We start from the raw sequence: 21,716 nt of genomic DNA, 5'->3' as shown, positions 1-21,716 counted from the left end.
TTTACACCAGGGGGAGGGAGGGAGGGAGGGAGGGAGGGAGGGAGGGAGGGAGGGAGGGAGGGAGGGAGGGAGGGAGGGAGGGAGGGAGGGAGGGAGGGAGGGAGGGGGGGAGGGAGGGAGGGAGGGAGGGAGGGAGGAGAAGAAGACAGAGCGAGAGAGAGAGAAGAAGAAGACAGAGCGAGAGAGAGAGAAGAAGAAGACAGAGGGAGAGAGAGAGAAGAAGAAGACAGAGGGAGAGAGAGAGAAGAAGAAGACAGAGGGAGAGAGAGAGAAGAAGAAGACAGAGCGAGAGAGAGAGAAGAAGAAGACAGAGGGAGAGAGAGAGAGAAGAAGAAGACAGAGGGAGAGAGAGAGAAGAAGAAGACAGAGGGAGAGAGAGAGAAGAAGAAGACAGAGCGAGAGAGAGAGAAGAAGAAGACAGAGGGAGAGAGAGAGAGAAGAAGAAGACAGAGGGAGAGAGAGAGAAGAAGAAGACAGAGGGAGAGAGAGAGAAGAAGAAGTCGGAGGGAGAGAGAGAGAGAAGTGGCATAGTCAGTGTTGTAGGTGCTTGCTTCTGTTTGCACCTCGGGGCACTCCCTTGCTCTTCAAACAGTCGACCAGGGTCTCCATCTATCTGTCCAGGGAGGCTGCTGCCTCTCAGTCTCCACACCGCGTCTGGATCAAAGGCACTGAGAACCCTGCTCTTCGGCTGTCCCTATAGGAGAGCTGTTTTTTACTCCAGATAGAACCCTTTTGGATACAATGTAGAACCCTCTGTGAAAAGGCTTCTACCTAGAACCAAAAAGGGTTCTTCAAAGGGTTATCTTATGGGGACAGCTGAAGAACCCTTTTAGGTTCTAAATATAAGCTTTTTTTCAAAGAGTTGTAGTGCTTGTCAGAGAGCAGCCCTTCCATCTTCATTTACATTCCCCTCCTTCCTCCTCCTCTCGTCCGCTCCTCTTCTCCTCCCCCTACCAACACCCACGCTCCATCTCAGCCCTTTCTAATCTGAACACTTCAAATCAAATCAAATGTTATTTGACACATACACATGGTTTGCAGATGTTAATGCGAGTGTAGCGAAATGCTTGTGCTTCTAGTTCCGACAATGCAGTAATAACCAACGAGTAATCTAACCTAACAATTCCACAACTACTACCTTATACACACAAGTGTAAAGGGATAAAGAATATGTACATAAAGATATATGAATGAGTGATGGTACAGAACGGCATAGGCAAGATGCAGTAGATGGTATCGAGTACAGTATATACATATGAGATGAGTAATGTAGGGTATGTAAACAAAGTGACATAGTTTAAAGTGGCAGTAGATGGTATAGAGTACAGTATGTACATATACATATGAGATGAATAATGTAGGGTATGTAAACATTATATTAAGTGCCATTATTTAAAGTGGCTACTGATACATTTTTTACACAATTTACCATCAATTTCCATTATTAAAGTGGCTGGAGTTGAGTCAGTGTGTTGGCAGCAGCCACTCAATGTTAGTAGTGGCTGTTTAACAGTCTGATGGTCTTGAGATAGAAACTGTTTTTCAGTCTCTCGGTCCCAGCTTTGATGCACCTGTACTGACCTCGCCTTCTGGATGATAGCGGGGTGAATAGGCAGTGGCTCGGGTGGTTGTTGTCCTTGATGATCTTTATGGCCTTCCTGTGACATCGGGTGGTGTAGGTGTCCTGGAGGGCAGGTAGTTTGCCCCCGGTGATGCGTTGTGCACACCTCACTACCCTCTGGAGAGGGAGCAGTTGCCGTACCAGGCGGTGATACAGCCCGCCAGGATGCTCTCGATTGTGCATCTGTAGAAGTTTGTGAGTGCTTTTGGTGACAAGTCGAATTTCTTCAGCCTCCTGAGGTTGAAGAGGCGCTGCTGTGCCTTCTTCACGATGCTGTCTGTGTGGGTGGACCAATTCAGTTTGTCTGTAATGTGTACGCTGAGGAACTTAAAACTTACTACCCTCTCCACTACTATCCCGTCGATGTGGATAAGGGGGTGCTCCATCTGCTGTTTCCTGATGTCCACAATCATCTCCTTTGTTTTGTTGACGTTGAGTGTGAGGTTATTGTCCTGACACCACACTCCAAGGGCCCTCACCTTCTCCCTGTAGGCCGTCTCGTCGTTGTTGGTAATCAAGCCTACCACTGTAGTGTCATCCGCAAACTTGATGATTGAGTTGGAGGCTTGCGTGGCCACGCAGTCGTGGGTGAACAGGGAGTACAGGAGAGGGCTCAGAACGCACCCTTGAGGGGCCCCAGTGTTTAGGATCAGCGGGGTGGAGATGTTGTTACCTACCCTCACCACCTGGGAGCGGCCCGTCAGGAAGTCCAATATCCAGTTGCACAGGGCGGGGTCGAGATCCAGGGTCTCGAGCTTGATGACGAGTTTGGAGGGTACTATGGTGTTAAATTCTGAGCATTAGTCGATGAACAGCATTCTCACATAGGTATTCCTCTTGTCCAGATGGGTTAGGGCAGTGTGCAGTGTGGTTGCGATTGCGTCGTCTGTGGACCTATTTGGGCGGTAAGCAAATTGGAGTGGGTCTAGGGTGTCAGGTAGGGTGGAGGTGATATGGTCCTTGACTAGTCTCTCAAAGCACTTCATTATGACGGAAGTGAGTGCTACGGGGCGGTAGTCGTTTAGCTCAGTTACCTTAGCTTTCTTGGGAACAGGAACAATGGTGGCCCTCTTGAAGCATGTGGGAACAGCAGACTGGGATAGGGATTGATTGCATCTTTGAAGCCACACAGTTTTTTCTCTCTTAAGAAATGAGAAAAGAAAAAAGAAAAGCAGAAATAACGACAGAAAGACAGAAAGACAGAAAGAGAGGAGGAGAGGAGGAGTGGAGGAGAGGAGGAGAGAAGGAGTGGAGGAGAGGAGGAGAGAAGGAGATGAGGAGAGGAGAGAAGGAGAGAAGGAGAGGAGGAGAGGAGGAGAGAAGGAGAGAAGGAGAGGAGGAGAGGCTGAGAGAGACTCCCAAACAGCCATTAGTTAATGTGTGTTCTCCTCTAACCATAGTTTGGGGGGGGGTATATGATTGAGCTGAGTTGATAGGGGTCTCCCCGCGTAACTGAAACACGTTGTGACGTGAGAACATTTGACTCAGCGAGTGTGCTGCGATGTATTATTAAAAGAGTGTGTTAAAGGCCCATTGATGTGATTTTCATGTGTTTCATATATATTTCCACGCTATGAGGTTGGAATAATATTGTGAAATTTTAAAAATAATGTTAATGCCCTTTAAGTGTAAGTGCTGTTTGAAAAGACTGTCTGAAATTTCAGCCTGTTTTGGAGGGATGGCGTTTTGGCCTGCCTGGTGACATCACCAGGCGGTAAATTAGTTAATAAGAAGATAGTCCAAAACCTCCCTGCCAATAACAGCTAGTTTTCAGTTTTCCCCTCCCCACTCAGGCCTAGCAAAATTCTTGCTTGAGACATTTCTCTTTGCTCAGAAGCTATTTTGGTTTCTTTTTTTAACCATTTTAATTAATAACAATCACAGTAAGGTACTTAATTGTTACCCAGAAATGATTTGATGTTGAGATAAAAATGGCTGCATCGGGCCTTTAAGTATATTCACTATATTCACGCTTTTGAAGTCTCGCACTTCCTATGATCAACTCCAAAAAGCTGCAGTCAATGTATTATGTATTCCTTCCGTACCTTGAAACAGTGTCAAAGTGTCTTTGTTTCTCCAAAACATCCTCATCGAGAGACGTAGTGACGTCATTTCACTTCCTACATTATTCAGTACAAACTTCACAGACGGTAGTATCTCTGTCTGTTTGAAAACACAAAGCCATATTTGTTCTCCCGAAATTGATAGTCGAAGTGTATCACTGAATGCATGGATAAAGCCTCAGCATGTCATCCACATGCACAAGTAGGATGGGAATTGGCCATTGCATATATTCTACATGTTTAGCATATTATACAATCACAGACTCATACATTAGAGAATTTTTTTCCCCTTTATTTAACCAGGTAAGCTAGTTGAGAACAAGTTCTCATTTGCAACTGCGACCTGGCCAAGATAAAGCATAGCAGTGTGAACAGACAACACAGAGTTACACATGGAGTAAACAATAAACAAGTCAATAACACAGTAGAAAAAAAAGAGAGTCTATATACAATGTGTGCAAAAGGCATGAGGAGGTAGGCGAATAATTACAATTTTGCAGATTAACACTGGAGTGATAAATGATCAGATGGTCATGTACAGGTAGAGATATTGGTGTGCAAAAGAGCAGAAAAGTAAATAAATAAAAACAGTATGGGGATGAGGTAGGTAAAATTGGGTGGGCTATTTACCGATAGACTATGTACAGCTGCAGCGATCGGTTAGCTGCTCAGAGAGCAGATGTTTGAAGTTGGTGAGGGAGATAAAAGCGATTTTTGCAATTCGTTCCAGTCACAGGCAGCAGAGGACTAAAACGAAAGGCGGCCAAATGAGGTGTTGGCTTTAGGGATGATCAGTGAGATACACCTGCTGGAGCGCGTGCTACGGGTGGGTGTTGCGATCGTGACCAGTGAACTGAGATAAGGCAGAGTTTTACCGAGCATGGACTTGTAGATGACCTGGAGCCAGTGGGTCTGGCTACGAATATGTAGCGAGGGCCAGCCGACTAGAGCATACAGGTCGCAGTGGTGGGTGGTATAAGGTGCTTTAGTGACGAAACGGATGGCACTGTGATAAACTGCATCCAGTTTGCTGAGTAGAGTGTTGGAAGCTATTTTGTAGATGACGTCGTCGAAGTCGAGGATCGGTAGAGGTGGATCAGGGAATCACCGCAGCAAGAGCAACATCATTGATATATACAGAGAAAAGAGTCGGCCCGAGAATTGAACCCTGTGGCACCCACATAGAGACTGCCAGAGGACCGGACAGCATGCTCTCCGATTTGACACACTGAACTATGTCTGCAAAGTAATTGGTGAACCAGGCAAGGCAGTCATCAGAAAAACCGAGGCTCCTGAGTCTGCCGATAAGAATATGGTGATTGACAGAGTCGAAAGCCTTGGCAAGGTCGATGAAAACGGCTGCACAGTACTGTCTTTTATCGATGGCCGTTATGATATCGTTTAGTACCTTGAGCGTGGCTGAGGTGCACCCGGCTCGGAAACCAGATTGCACAGCGGAGAAGGTACGGTGTGATTCGAGATGGTCAGTGACCTGTTTGTTGACTTGGCTTTCGAAGACCTTAGATAGGCAGGGCAGGATGGATATAGGTCTGTAACAGTTTGGGTCCAGGGTGTCTCCACCTTTGAAGAGGGGGATGACTGCGGCAGCTTTCCAATCCTTGGGGATCTCAGACAATATGAAAGAGAGGTTGAACAGGCTGGTAATAGGGGTTGCGACAATGGCGGCGAATAGTTTCAGAAATAGAGGGTCCAGATTGTCAAGCCCAGCTGATTTGTACGGGTCCAGGTTTTGCAGCTCTTTCAGAACATCTGCTATCTGGATTTGGGTAAAGAAGAACCTGGAGAGGCTTGGGCGAGTAGCTGCGGGGGGCGGAGCTGTTGGCCGAGGTTGGAGGCGGAAGGCATGGCCAGCCGTTGAGAAATGCTTGTTGAAGTTTTCGATAATCATGGATTTATCGGTGGTGACCGTGTTACCTAGCCTCAGTGCAGTGGGCAGCTGGGAGGAGGTGCTCTTGTTCTCCATGGACTTCACAGTGTCCCTGAACTTTTTGGAGTTGGAGCTACAGGATGCAAATTTCTGCCTGAAGAAGCTGGCCTCAGTTTTCCTGACTGACTGCGTGTATTGGTTCCTGACTTCCCTGAACATTTGCATATCGCGGGGACTATTCGATGCTATTGCAGTCCGCCACAGGATGTTTTTGTGCTGGTCGAGGGCAGTCAGGTCTGGAGTGAACCAAGGGCTATATCTGTTCTTAGTTCTGCATTTTTTGAATGGTGCATGCTTATCTAAAATGGTGAGGAAGTTACTTTTAAAGAATGACCAGGCATCCTCAACTGACGGGATGAGATCAATGTCCTTCCAGGATACCCGGGCCAGGTTGATTAGAAAGGCCCGCTCACAGAAGTGTTTTCGGGAGCGTTTGACAGTGATGAGGGGTGGTCGTTTGATTGCAGCTCCGTAGAGGATACAGGCAGTGAGGCAGTGATCGCTGAGATCCTGGTTGAAGACGGCGGAGGTGTATTTGGAGGGCCAGTTGGTCAGGATGACGTCTATGAGGGTGCCCTTGTTTACAGATGTAGGGTTGTACCTGGTGGGTTCCTTGATGATTTGTGTGAGATTGAGGGCATCTAGCTTAGATTGTAGGACTGCCGGGGTGTTAAGCATATCCCAGTTTAGGTCACCTAACAGAACAAACTCTGAAACTAGATGGGGGGCGATCAATTCACAAATGGTGTCCAGGGCACAGCTGGGAGCTGAGGGGGGTCGGTAGCAGGCGGCAACAGTGAGAGACTTATTTCTGGAGAAGGTAATTTTTAAGATTAGTAGTACGAACTGATTGGGTATGGACCTGGAAAATATGACATTACTTTGCAGGCTATCTCTGCAGTAGACTGCAACTCATCCCCCTTTGGCAGTTCTATCTTGACGGACAATGTTATAGTTGGGTATGGAAATCTCCACATTTTTGGTGGCCTTCCTGAGCCAGGATTCAGACACGGCAAGGACATCAGGGTTAGCAGAGTGTGCTAAAGCAGTGAGTAAAAAAACTTAGGGAGGAGGCTTCTGATGTTGACATGCATGAAACCAAGGCTTTTTTGATCACAGAAGTCAACAAATGAGGGTGCCTGGGGACATGCAGGGCCTGGGTTTACCTCCACATCACCCGCGGAACAGAGGAGGAGTAGTATGAGGGTGCGGCTAAAGGCTATCAAAACTGGTCGCCTAGAGCGTTGGGGACAAAGAATAAAAGGAGCAGATTTCTGGGCATGGTAGAATATATTCAGGGCATAATGCGCAGACAGGGGTATGGTGGGGTGCGGGTAGAGCGGAGGTAAGCCCAGGCACTGGGTGATGATGAGAGAGGTTGTATCTCTAGACATGCTGGTTGTAATGGGTGAGGTCACCACATGTGTGGGAGGTGGGACAAAGGGGGTATCAGGGGTATGAAGAGTGGAACTAGGGGCTCCATTGTAAACTAAAACAATGATAACTAACCTGAACAACAGTATACAAGGCATATCGACATTTGAGAGAGACATACAGCGAGGCATACAGTAATCCCAGGTGTTGAATTGGGAGAGCTAGCTAAAACAGTAGGTGAGACAACAGCTAATCAGCTAGCACAACAACAGCAGGTAAAATGGCGTTGACTAGGCAGGGAGGGTCGGATTAACTACACACAGAGCCTGAGTGCGGCTGGGGCCGACAGATAAAACATAAACAAGCAGAATGGAGTACCGTGATTAATGGACAGTCCAGCATGCATCAGCTATGTAGCCAAGTGATCAGTGTCCAGGGGGCAGCGGTGGATGGGACAGGGAAGCTAGACTGGCGAGTATTATCCAGGTTAAAAAAAAACTGGCTGGCTGTGCAGAAGGTAGAAGCCGCTAGCAGTGACTAACAATGACTAAATAGCTTGTAGCTAGTTAGCTGGTTAGCTTATGGAGGTTCTTGAATGTGTTCTAAAAATTTAAACTAATAGCGATTCCGTATCACATTGGGTGATGCAGGTTACCGGGAGGTATAATCGAATTAAAATTCGATAAGAGATTGAAAGTAAATATGGGCTGGCTGGGGACGCGGCGATTCAGACAGTTAGCAGGCCTGTGCTAACAAGCTAACAGTTAGTAGGCCGGGGCTTAACAAACTAGCAGTTAGCAGACAGGGGCTGAAACAAGCTAGCAGATAGCAGGCCGAATTAGCAAGCAAGCAGATAGCAAGGGCTAGATATAGATTAGCCTATAGATATTTATCTTGAAAATAGTACAGAGAGAGCGATGAGTAAGCAGCAAGATTTGTGACCTGTTGCCACAAGAAAAGGGTAACCAGTGAAGAACAAACACCATTGTAAATACAACCCATATTTATGCTTATTTATTTTCCCTTTTGTACATTCACCATTTGCACATCGTTACAACACTGTATATAGACACAACATGGAACTTCTGTATTGTTTATTTCACTTTCTTTAAATGATCAACTTCACTTGCTTTGGCAATGTTAACATAATGTTTCCCATGCCAATAAAGCCCTTGAATTGCATTGAGAGAGAAAGAGGGAGATGGGGGGGAGTGAGGGAGAGAGAGAAAGGGAGAGGGCGGGAGAGAGAGGGGAAGAGAGGGAGGGAGAGGGAGAGAGAGAAGGAGAGGGAGAGAGAGAGAGAGAGATAGATTGTACTGTGTAAAATACAAAGCCCTGCTGGATATATGCATCAGATAATAGTTATTCCTCCTGCCAGAACATGTTCTCTTCTCTTCAGTCTCAGAGTTATTCCTCCTAAAAGAACATGTTCTCTTCAGTCTCAGAGTTATTCCTCCTACCAGAACATGTTCTCTTCAGTCTCAGAGTTATTCCACCTGCCAGAACATGTTCTCTTCCGTCTCAGAGTTATTCCTCCTACCAGAACATGTTCTCTTCAGTCTCAGAGTTATTCCTCCTACCAGAACATGTTCTCTTCTCTTCAGTCTCAGAGTTATTCCTCCTGGCAGAACATGTTCTCTTCTCTTCAGTCTCAGAGTTATTCCACCTGCCAGAACATGTTCTCTTCCGTCTCAGAGTTATTCCTCCTACCAGAACATGTTCTCTTCTCTTCAGTCTCAGAGTTATTCCTCCTGGCAGAACATGTTCTCTTCTCTTCAGTCTCAGAGTTATTCCTCCTGCCAGAACATGTTCTCTTCAGTCTCAGAGTTATTCCTCCTGCCAGAACATGTTCTCTTCAGTCTCAGAGTTATTCCTCCTACCAGAACATGTTCTCTTCAGTCTCAGAGTTATTCCTCCTACCAGAACATGTTCTCTTCTCTTCAGTCTCAGAGTTATTCCTCCTGGCAGAACATGTTCTCTTCTCTTCAGTCTCAGAGTTATTCCACCTGCCAGAACATGTTCTCTTCCGTCTCAGAGTTATTCCTCCTACCAGAACATGTTCTCTTCTCTTCAGTCTCAGAGTTATTCCTCCTGGCAGAACATGTTCTCTTCTCTTCAGTCTCAGAGTTATTCCTCCTGCCAGAACATGTTCTCTTCAGTCTCAGAGTTATTCCTCCTACCAGAACATGTTCTCTTCAGTCTCAGAGTTATTCCTCCTACCAGAACATGTTCTCTTCAGTCTCAGAGTTATTCCTCCTACCAGAACATGTTCTCTTCAGTCTCAGAGTTATTCCTCCTGCCAGAACATGTTCTCTTCAGTCTCAGAGTTATTCCTCCTGCCAGAACATGTTCTCTTCAGTCTCAGAGTTATTCCTCCTGCCAGAACATGTTCTCTTCAGTCTCAGAGTTATTCCTCCTGGCAGAACATGTTCTCTTCTCTTCAGTCTCAGAGTTATTCCTCCTACCAGAACATGTTCTCTTCAGTCTCAGAGTTATTCCTCCTGCCAGAACATGTTCTCTTCAGTCTCAGAGTTATTCCTCCTGCCAGAACATGTTCTCTTCAGTCTCAGAGTTATTCCTCCTGCCAGAACATGTTCTCTTCAGTCTCAGAGTTATTCCTCCTACCAGAACATGTTCTCTTCAGTCTCAGAGTTATTCCTCCTACCAGAACATGTTCTCTTCAGTCTCAGAGTTATTCCTCCTGCCAGAACATGTTCTCTTCAGTCTTATAGTTATTCCTCCTACCAGAACATGTTCTCTTCAGTCTTAGAGCAGCAACCAGGGTATCACTCTAAGAGACCTCACACTATGCCCATAATCACACACACACACACACACACACACACACACACACACACACACACACACACACACACACACACACACACACACACACACACACACACACACACTACACCCATAATCACACACACACACACACACACACACACACACACACACACACACACACACACACACACACACACACATACACACTGCACTCATAATCACACACACCCATGCGCACCACGCACATACAGACAGACACACAGACAGACAGACACACAGACACACACACACACGCACAGACACACTCCTACTCCACCTGGTAATAATGTTGTCTGTATCCTGTGTCCTCCTCAAATCCCTGTCATCAGGGGACTTTTCTCCCAGCAGGTTTGCAGCTCTGCAAATTATCTGTTTTATTTCACTCCTTCGCTACCTATTTCCCCTCCTTCTCTCCAAAATAGTTGTTAAACTGACTTGTTCCTTGGCCGCATGAAATGTATGAGCTTATGTTATGTATCAAATGGAACACTATTCTCTATATGGTGCACTACTTTTGCACTTTTGTGTAAAAAGTAGTGTGATATATAGAGAATAGGGTGCCATTGGGGACACAGATCAAGTGTTCAGGTGTTGTCCAGTGGGAAAAGTGGTTCAAAATATATGCTCCTGAGTAGGGCTGTTCAGACATGCAAACCTATTTAACATACTGATCTTTTTCCCTTCACATCTGTTGAGGTTTAATGAATTCAGGTTTTTATGTAGATTGAAATGTGGAATGTATTGTTCAACACAAATGAATGCACAGACGATTGACTGACTTTTCCAGGTTCTTTGTGTGTTCTGTTCTCAAGGACGTGGGTTTACAGGATTGTTGTCTATGTTTATTTGTTTATTTATTTGAAACCAAGCGTTACTCAAGTAGGCCATTGACTGTCCAATATTCTCAAAAATCCTATTTTACCAAGTTTTCTAAATTAAACAACTAAATATTTATGTAGAAATTCCGCATAACAATTTTTTTACTTTTCATTATAAACAAGACTAAACCATTTTTTCTAAATCGGTGTCTAAATGTGAATGATGATTGTTTGACAGTTGCTTTTGCCGACTGTTTTAAGTTTTTCTCTAAACTTTCAAACTTTAAAGGACCAAGCGACGTTGAGCGCTATCAAATGGGTAATAAGAAAATCCCATTCAATTATAAGAGGCCGGTAGAAGATTGGCTGCAGGAGAAAGGTAAACCTTTTACCAGATCTTCTAGAATATTCTGGAATGTTTTTGTTTTCTTGTCATGTCATTGGCTTGTTTTCCCCTCAACCCTTCTAGAATGGATCCACAGCAACTCCTTTTTAAACCCATTAAACCATAATTAAACTAAACTTACTGTCAATTGTATTTTGTTCGTTTTTCCTCTTTTTGTTGCCATTCCCTTCTTGTCATCATGTTTAAACTCAGAGTTTTGAATCATTGAAGCTGACCAGTTATTAAAGGGACTGGTGTAATCCACAAACAGTACATGATCAAATCTGATGTCTCACAACCAGTAGTTGAACTTTGCTAAAAAAAGAAACACAGATCTCCCTGCTGAAAGCTCCAGTAATATATGTGGACAAACTTAACAGAGAGTCTATATTTGTTTGAGTTGGAGCTCTAAACTAACTTCCAGGCTCTACTTTGTGGTGTTACTCCCACGACAGTGGTTTCACACATCCAACCGAAGCATTTCTCTTGTTTTGGCGACAGCAACAGTAACAGTAATTGGGACCTAATTGTTCGAACTCTACTCAGCACTAACATAAGCCCTTCACCGTGTAGCCCTTGCCTGAAATGGAATAGAACTTTTGGAATTAAATGGTCTACTTCCATTCCACACAGTCTTTTACTGTTCATTGTCTCTATTGTCTCTAGTCTCTACCTCACTACTGTTTATTACAATGGAGAGGTGTAATGGAGAATTGGGCTCCCGATATATTCTGCTTCTTACTAATTTTCCTGCTTGACATAATATCATTATAAACTACATTTAAAGTTGATTGCCTAAACTTGCTAAGATGATTATAAAGTCCCTTTAACAACGTCTAAAAACACAAAGCAGTGTATGATCCTATTAGCATGTACTACATGCATGGATCAACATAATATTTATTTTTATGTTACAATGATATGAGATTTCTTTCCCTTTTCATTTCATGCCCAATGTATTGTAATTGTGAATGTGACAAATGCAATGAGCCTGCAGTGCTGTGTGTGTGTGTGTGTGTGTTATGGAAATGTGATTTCCAATTAGGATTCTCCTGTATTCCGAGTGTTATTTGTATATTTCATTTCAGAACTAATGCATGAGCAGTGTGTTTTGACTGCGATGGTTTAACTCCCGTTTAATGAAGTTTACTGTGGATTTCATGACACGTACGACAGTCTATTAGTTGCATTTTATCACATTATGTTGCAATACAAAGGTCTCACTTGTTTTCTTTAAATAATTGAACTGCGTGATTATATTGCGTTGTACAGGGGAATGCAGTCAATTTTTCTGTTTTCATGTGTCAAAAATCTTTTCCAAACACACGTAACTGACCTTACAGATCTGGGTTCAAATACATGCGTATTTGAGTATCTGGTATTTAATATACTTTTTATTTGTGTATTTTCAAATACACAGTCCAAAACAAGTAGCTGTATTTGAGTATTTTAATGGTTATTTGTAAAAAAAAAATGTAAATAAAAAAAAGAAAGTATACCAAATTGTATTTGAGAGTATTTTCAAAACCTTATTTCAAATACTGTTTTCAAATGCATGGGTTAAGCGCATGGGAGTTTATTATCACTTTCCAAATGTTTTTCCAAATACCTTCAAATATTCAAGTGATATATTTTAAATAGTATTTGAACCCAGGTCTGATACAGCCATAATTAAAACATCGACATGTTAAATATGCATCAGTCGAGATGCATTGACACATCACACCTTAACTAACTCCCAGCGCTTGCCCCCAGAGGAGCATTAGAGGTAAAGATGTATAAATGCAGTAAAACCAAAGTATGGACAATATGAGTGTAGACTACTTAAACGAATCAAGTACAACCAATTTAAGTGCATTGTAATGGTGTCCTCCCTGCTGTCCCCCTCTCATCTCCTCTCAGGCCGGCAGCTCACCATCTTCAACACCCAGGCGGCCATCTCCATAGGTGGTAATGACCGTAAACGTCCCTACCAGGGCCAGCTGTCTGGCCTCTACTACAACGGACTAAAGGTACGATTCATTGACTGATTTGATAAATAAAAGTCGAAAGAAATCCACTCCAGCTGAAAAAGCCGTAATGGGTGGACTGGCAGCCATTTTGAGTGTACACATATAATTAAAGAAGGAAGTAAAATCTAATTCTATAGTATATACTATTCTAAGGTCCTCAACATGGCCGCCGAAGGTCACGCCAACATCAAGGTGAACGGGAGCGTCCGATTGGTGGGTGACATGCCCACCAGTAGGGGCGCTGCCCGCACCACCACCTCTGTGCCGCCTGAGATGTCCACCACCTTCATAGAGACCACTACGACTCTGTCAACGACCACCACGAGGAAACAGCGCTCCCCACCCACCATTCAGGTATGGGTAGGGGAAGATGGGGGGAAGGTCCATTTCCTCCCTCCCTGATCAATGACGTGTGTGTATGAAAGATTAGTGGAGGGAAATGTGTGATGTTACATTATGTTACCTGTTGGGCACACAGTGCATTCAGAAAGTATTCCGGACCCTTGACTTTTTCCACATTTTGTTACATTTACACAACCTTATTCTAAAACGTATACATTTTTTTCCCTCAATCTACACACAATACCACATAATGACAAAGTGAAAACAGTTTTTTAGAAATGTTTGCAATTTTTTTTTATTTCACCTTTATTTAACCAGGTAGGCCAGTTGAGAACAAGTTCTCATTTACAACTGCAACCTGGCCAAGATAAAGCAAAGCAGTGTGACACAAACAACAGAGTTGCACATGGAATAAACAAAAATACAGTCAATAACACAATAGAAAAGTCTATATTCAGTGTGTGCAAATGAAGTAAAATTACACTTTCGTAAATAAACACTGGAGTGATAGATGTGCAGAAGATGAATGTGCAAGTAGAGATACTGGGGTGCAAAGGAGAAATAATATATATATATATATATATATATATATATATTAAATATAATAAATAACAATATGTGGATGAGGTAGTTGGATGGGTTATTTACATATGGGCTATGTACAGGTGCAATGGTCTGTATGCTGCTCTGATAGCTGATGCTTAAAGTTAGTGAGGGAGATACGAGTGTCTAGCTTCAGTGATTTTTGCAATTCATTCCAGTCATTGGCAGCAGAGAACTGTAAGGAAAGGCGGTTTTGGGGAGGACCAGTGAAATATACCTACTGGAGTGCATGCTATGGGTGGGTGCTGCAATGGTGACCAGTGAGCTGAGATAAGGCAGGGCTTTACCTAGTAAGGACTTATTGATGTCCTGGAGCCAGTGGGTTTGGCGATGAATATGAAGCGAGGGCCAGCTAACGAGAGCACATAGGGCGGAGTGGTGAGTAACATGGGGCTTTGGTGACGAAACAGATTGCACTGTGATAGACTGCATCCAATTTACTGAGTAGAGTGTTGGAGGCTATTTTGTAAATGACATCGTCGAAGTCAAGGATTGGTAGGATAGTCAGTTTTACGAGGGTATGTTTGGCAGCATGAGTGAAGGATGCTTTGTTGCAAAATAGGAAGCGCCAATTCTAGATTTAATTTTGGATTGGAGATGCTTAATATGAGTCTGGAAGGAGAGTTTACAGTCTAACCAGACACCTAGGTATTTGTAGTTGTCCACATATTCTAAGTCAGAACCGTCCAGAGTAGTGATGCTAGGTGGGCGTGCAGGTGAGTGCAGCGATCGGTTGAAGAGCATGCATTTAGTTTTACTTGCATTTAAGAGCAATTGGAGGCCACGGAAGGAGAGTTGTATGGCATTGAAGCTCATCTGGAGGTTAGTTAACACAACGTCCAAAGAAGGGCCAGAGGTATACAGAATGGTGTTGTCTGCGTAGAGGTGGATCAGAGAATCACCAGCAGCAAGAGCAACATCATTGATGTATACAGAGAAAAGAATCGGCCTTAGAATTTAACCCTGTGGCATCCCCATGGAGACTGGCAGAGGTCCGGACAACAGGCCCCCCCAACCAAGGCTGTTGAGTCTGCCAATAAGAATGCGGGGATTGACAGAGTCGAAAGCGTTGGCCAGGTCAATGAATACGGTTCCACAGTATTGTCTTTTGTAGATGGTGATTATGATATCGTTTAGGACCTTGAGTGTGGCTGAGGTGCACCCACAACCAGCTCGGAAACCAGACTGCATAGAGGAGAAGGTACAGTGGGATTCAAAATGTTTGGTGATCTGTTTGTTAACTTGGCTTTCGAAGACCTTAGAAAGGCAGGGTAGGATAGATATAGGTCTGTAACGGTTTGGGTCTAGAGTGTCTCCCCCTTTCAAGAGGGGGATGACCGAGACAGCTTTCCAATCTTTGGGGATCTCAGACGATACGAAAGAGAGGTTGAACAGGCTAGTAATAGGGGTTGCAACAATTGCGGAGGATAATTTTAGAAAGAGAGGGTCCATATTGTCTAGCCTAGCTGATTGGTAGGGGTCCAGATTTTGCAGCTCTTTCAGAACATCAGCTGTCTGGATTTGGGTGAAGGAGAAATGGGGGTGGCTTGGGCAAGTTGCTGTGGGGGGGTGCAGAGCTGTTGACTGGGGTTGGGGTAGCCAGGTGAAAAGCAAGGCCAGCCGTAGAAAAATGCCAATACTTACTTATTTATATAAGTATTCAGACCCTTTTTTTAAGAGACTTATCTGAGAAGTGTATCCTGTTTCCATTGATCATCCTTGAGATGTTTCTACAACTTGACTGAAGTCCACCTGTGGTAAATGCAATTGATTGGACATGATTTGGAAAGACACACATGTCTATACAGGGTCCCACAGTTGACAGTGCATGTCAGAGCAAAAACCAAGCCATGAGGTCGAAGGAATTGTCTTAGGAGCTCGGAGATAGCATTGTGTTGAGGCACGTATATCTGGGAAAGGGTACAAAAAAATGTCTGCATTGAAGGTCCCCAAGAACACAGTGGCTTCCATTATTCTTAAGTGGAAGAATTTTGAACCACTAAGACTCTTCCTAGAGCTGGCCACCAGGCCAAACTGAGCAATCGGATGAGAAGGGGGGTCAGGGAGGTGACCAAGACCCCGATGGTCACTCTGACAGAGCTCTACAGTTCCTCTGTGTAGATGGGAGAACCTTCCAGAAGGACAAACATCTCTACAGCACTCCACTAATCAGGCCTTTATGGTGGAGTGGCCAGAAGCCATTCCTCAGTAAAAGGCACGTGACAGCCCTCTTAGAGTTTCCCAAAAGGCACCTAAAGGACTCTCAGACCATGAGAAATAAGATTTTCTGGTCTGATGAAACCAAGATTGAACTATTTGCCCAAAATTCCAAGCGACACGTCTGGAGGAAACCTAGCACCATCCCTACGGTGAAGAGTGGTGGTGGCAGAATCATGCTGTGGGGATGTTTTTCAGCGACGGCGACTGGGTGACGAGTCAGGATCGAGGGAAAGATGAACAGAGAAAAGTACAGAGAGATCCTTGATGGAAACCTGCTCCAGAGTGCCCAGGACCTCAGAATGGGGCGATGGTTTGCTTTCTAACAGGACAACGACCATAAACACACAGCCAGGACAATGCAGGAGTTGCTTCAGGGCAAGTCTCTGAATGTCCTTGAGTGGCCCAGCCAGATCACAGACTTGAACCTAATCGAACATCTCTGGAGAGACCAGAGAATAGCTGAGCAGCAACGCTCCACATCCAACCTGGCAGAGCTTGAGAGGATCTTCAGAGAAAAATGGGAGAAACTCCCCAAATACTGGTGTCCCAAGCTTGTAGCATCATACCCCAAAAGACGCAAGGAAGGCGGTAATCACTGCTAAAGGTGCTTCAACAAAGTACTCAGTAAAGGGTCTGAAAAATTATTTAAATGTCATATTTCAGTTTCATATTTTAATAAAACGTGCACACAAAAAAACTGTTTTTGCTTTGTCATTATGGAGTATTGTGTGTAGATTGATGATGATTTTTGAATAAGGCTGTAACGTAACAAAATGTGGAAAACGTCAAGGGGTCTGAATACTTTCTGAATGAAATGTTCTAAGAGCATTAGTATAATTATAACAAGTAGACAGTCAAGTAAGTATTGGCCTCTTGAATAAGGGTTTTAGTTCTGTTTCAATTACCATTGTCCACATGACTACTACTGCTGCCAACCATGCAGCTCCTGGTTTAAGTAATTCCTTTACTTGCCAGGTTTGGGGATTTGAGCTCTTCTCCTTGCTTGGTTTATCATAGATTGGGTATATGTATCACCATGACAGAGGATTGGGTATATATATCACCGTGGCAGAGGATTGGGTATATGTATCACCGTGGCAGAGGATTGGGTATATGTATCACAGTGACAGAGGATTGGGTATATATATCACCGTGGCAGAGGATTGGGTATATATATCACCGTGGCAGAGGATTGGGTATATATATCACCGTGGCAGAGGATTGGGTATATGTATCACCGTGGCAGAGGATTGGGTATATATATCACCGTGGCAGAGGATTGGGTATATATATCACCGTGGCAGAGGATTGGGTATATATATCACCGTGGCAGAGGATTGGGTATATATATCACCGTGGCAGAGGATTGGGTATATATATCACCGTGGCAGAGGATTGGGTATATGTATCACCGTGGCAGAGGATTGGGTATATATATCACCGTGGCAGAGGATTGGGTATATATATCACCGTGGCAGAGGATTGGGTATATATATCACCGTGGCAGAGGATTGGGTATATATATCACCGTGGCAGAGGATTGGGTATATGTATCACCGTGGCAGAGGATTGGGTATATATATCACCATGGCAGAGGATTGGGTATATATATCACCGTGGCAGAGGATTGGGTATATATATCACCATGGCAGAGGATTGGGTATATATATCACCGTGGCAGAGGATTGGGTATATATATCACCATGGCAGAGGATTGGGTATATATATCACCGTGGCAGAGGATTGGGTATATATATCACCGTGGCAGAGGATTGGGTATATGTATCACCGTGACAGAGGATTGGGTATATGTATCACCGTGGCAGAGGATTGGGTATATATATCACCATGGCAGAGGATTGGGTATATATATCACCGTGGCAGAGGATTGGGTATATATATCACCGTGGCAGAGGATTGGGTATATATATCACCGTGGCAGAGGATTGGGTATATGTATCACCGTGGCAGGGGATTGGGTATATGTATCACCGTGGCAGAGGATTGGGTATATGTATCACCGTGGCAGAGGATTGGGTATATATATCACCATGGCAGAGGATTGGGTATATATATCACCATGGCAGAGGATTGGGTATATATATCACCGTGGCAGAGGATTGGGTATATATATCACCGTGGCAGAGGATTGGGTATATATATCACCGTGGCAGAGGATTGGGTATATGTATCACCGTGGCAGGGGATTGGGTATATGTATCACCGTGGCAGAGGATTGGGTATATATATCACCGTGGCAGAGGATTGGGTATATATATCACCGTGGCAGAGGATTGGGTATATATATCACCGTGGCAGAGGATTGGGTATATGTATCACCGTGGCAGGGGATTGGGTATATGTATCACCGTGGCAGAGGATTGGGTATATGTATCACCGTGGCAGGGGATTGGGTATATATATCACCGTGGCAGAGGATTGGGTATATATATCACCGTGGCAGAGGATTGGGTATATATATCACCGTGGCAGAGGATTGGGTATATATATCACCGTGACAGAGGATTGGGTATATATATCACCGTGGCAGAGGATTGGGTATATATATCACCGTGACAGAGGATTGGGTATATGTATCACCGTGGCAGAGGATTGGGTATATATATCACCGTGGCAGAGGATTGGGTATATATATCACCGTGGCAGAGGATTGGGTATATATATCACCGTGACAGAGGATTGGGTATATATATCACCGTGGCAGAGGATTGGGTATATGTATCACCGTGGCAGAGGATTGGGAATATATATCACCGTGGCAGAGGATTGGGTATATATATCACCGTGGCAGAGGATTGGGTACATATATCACCGTGGCAGAGGATTGGGTATATATATCACCGTGGCAGAGGATTGGGTATATATATCACCGTGGCAGAGGATTGGGTATATGTATCACCATGGCAGAGGATTGGGTATATATATCACCGTGACAGAGGATTGGGTATATGTATCACCGTGACAGAGGATTGGGTATATATATATATATATCACCGTGGCAGAGGATTGGGTATATGTATCACCGTGGCAGAGGATTGGGTATATATATCACTGTGACAGAGGATTGGGTATATGTATCACCCACCGTGACAGAGGATTGGGTATATATATCACCGTGGCAGAGGATTGGGTATATGTATCACCTTGGCAGAGGATTGGGTATATGTATCACCCAACGTGACAGAGGATTGGGTATATGTATCACCGTGGCAGAGGATTGGGTATATGTATCACCGTGGCAGAGGATTGGGTATATGTATCACCCACCGTGACAGAGGTTTGGGTATATGTATCACCCACCGTGGCAGAGGATTGGGTATATATATCACCGTGGCAGAGGATTGGGTATATATATCACCGTGGCAGAGGATTGGGTATATGTATCACCCACCGTGACAGAGGATTGGGTATATGTATCACCATGGCAGAGGATTGGGTATATGTATCACCGTGGCAGAGGATTGGGTATATATATCACCGTGGCAGAGGATTGGGTATATGTATCACCGTGGCAGAGGATTGGGTATATATATCACCGTGGCAGAGGATTGGGTATATATATCACCGTGGCAGAGGATTGGGTATATGTATCACCGTGGCAGAGGATTGGGTATATATATCACCGTGGCAGAGGATTGGGTATATGTATCACCGTGGCAGAGGATTGGGTATATGTATCACCGTGGCAGAGGATTGGGTATATGTATCACATTGGCAGAGGATTGGGTATATGTATCACCGTGACAGAGGATTGGGTATATATATCACCGTGGCAGAGGATTGGGTATATGTATCACCGTGGCAGAGGATTGGGTATATGTATCACCGTGGCAGAGGATTGGGTATATATATCACCGTGGCAGAGGATTGCGTTTATATATATCACCGTGGCAGAGGATTGGGTATATGTATCACCGTGACAGAGGATTGGGTATATATATCACCGTGGCAGAGGATTGGGTATATGTATCACATTGGCAGAGGATTGGGTATATGTATCACCGTGGCAGAGGATTGGGTATATGTATCACCGTGACAGAGGATTGGGTATATATATCACCGTGGCAGAGGATTGGGTATATGTATCACCGTGGCAGGGGATTGGGTATATGTATCACCGTGGCAGAGGATTGGGTATATATATCACCGTGGCAGGGGATTGGGTATATGTATCACCGTGGCAGAGGATTGGGTATATGTATCACCGTGGCAGGGGATTGGGTATATGTATCACCGTGGCAGAGGATTGGGTATATATATCACCGTGGCAGAGGATTGGGTATATATATCACCGTGGCAGAGGATTGGGTATATATATATCACAGTGGCAGAGGATTGGGTATATGTATCACCATGGCAGAGGATTGGGTATATATATCACCGTGGCAGAGGATTGGGTATATATATCACCTTGGCAGAGGATTGGGTATATATATCACCGTGGCAGAGGATTGGGTATATATATCACCGTGACAGAGGATTGGGTATATATATCACCGTGGCAGAGGATTGGGTATATGTATCACCGTGGCAGAGGATTGGGTATATATATCACCGTGACAGAGGATTGGGTATATATATCACCGTGACAGAGGATTGGGTATATATATCACCGTGGCAGAGGATTGGGTATATGTATCACCATGGCAGAGGATTGGGTATATATATCACCGTGACAGAGGATTGGGTATATGTATCACCGTGACAGAGGATTGGGTATATATATCACCGTGGCAGAGGATTGGGTATATATATCACCGTGGCAGAGGATTGGGTATATATATCACCGTGGCAGAGGATTGGGTATATGTATCACCGTGACAGAGGATTGGGTATATATATCACCGTGACAGAGGATTGGGTATATATATCACCGTGGCAGAGGATTGGGTATATATATCACCGTGACAGAGGATTGGGTATATGTATCACCGTGACAGAGGATTGGGTATATATATCACCGTGACAGAGGATTGGGTATATATATCACCGTGGCAGAGGATTGGGTATATATATTACCGTGGCAGAGGATTGGGTATATATATCACCGTGGCAGAGGATTGGGTATATGTATCACCATGGCAGAGGATTGGGTATATATATCACCGTGACAGAGGATTGGGTATATATATCACCGTGACAGAGGATTGGGTATATATATCACCATGGCAGAGGATTGGGTATATATATATCACCGTGACAGAGGATTGGGTATATATATCACAGTGACAGAGGATTGGGTATATATATCACCGTGACAGAGGATTGGGTATATATATCACCGTGGCAGAGGATTGGGTATATATATCACCGTGACAGAGGATTGGGTATATATATCACCGTGACAGAGGATTGGGTATATATATCACCATGGCAGAGGATTGGGTATATATATATCACAGTGGCAGAGGATTGGGTATATATATCACCGTGGCAGAGGATTGGGTATATATATCACCGTGACAGAGGATTGGGTATAT

The 21,716-nt window shown here is 44.3% G+C and overlaps 1 protein-coding gene across 9 annotated transcripts in view; it reads left to right on the top strand.

The window, feature by feature from the left end:
- LOC135557920 (neurexin-3b) overlaps positions 1-21,716 on the top strand; it is a 608,535-nt gene that overhangs the window by 515,863 nt on the left and 70,956 nt on the right. For 3 of the 9 annotated variants that reach the window (XM_064991631.1, XM_064991630.1, XM_064991632.1), the window contains 3 exons: positions 10,943-11,032; positions 12,941-13,050; positions 13,204-13,404. In XM_064991631.1, the coding sequence (XP_064847703.1) occupies positions 10,943-11,032; positions 12,941-13,050; positions 13,204-13,404 (401 nt within the window). Of the gene's footprint in view, positions 1-10,942; positions 11,033-12,940; positions 13,051-13,203; positions 13,405-14,310; positions 14,314-21,716 lie in introns of all 9 variants that reach the window. The other 6 variants (XM_064991637.1, XM_064991635.1, XM_064991636.1 and 3 more) reach the window with 3 other exon arrangements.

The sequence above is a fragment of the Oncorhynchus masou genome, chromosome 16, assembly GCF_036934945.1.
Source record: "Oncorhynchus masou masou isolate Uvic2021 chromosome 16, UVic_Omas_1.1, whole genome shotgun sequence".
Taxonomy (NCBI): domain Eukaryota; kingdom Metazoa; phylum Chordata; class Actinopteri; order Salmoniformes; family Salmonidae; genus Oncorhynchus; species Oncorhynchus masou.
Note: the sequence above shows the minus strand (reverse complement) of the source record. Positions and strands in the feature narration are given on the sequence as shown.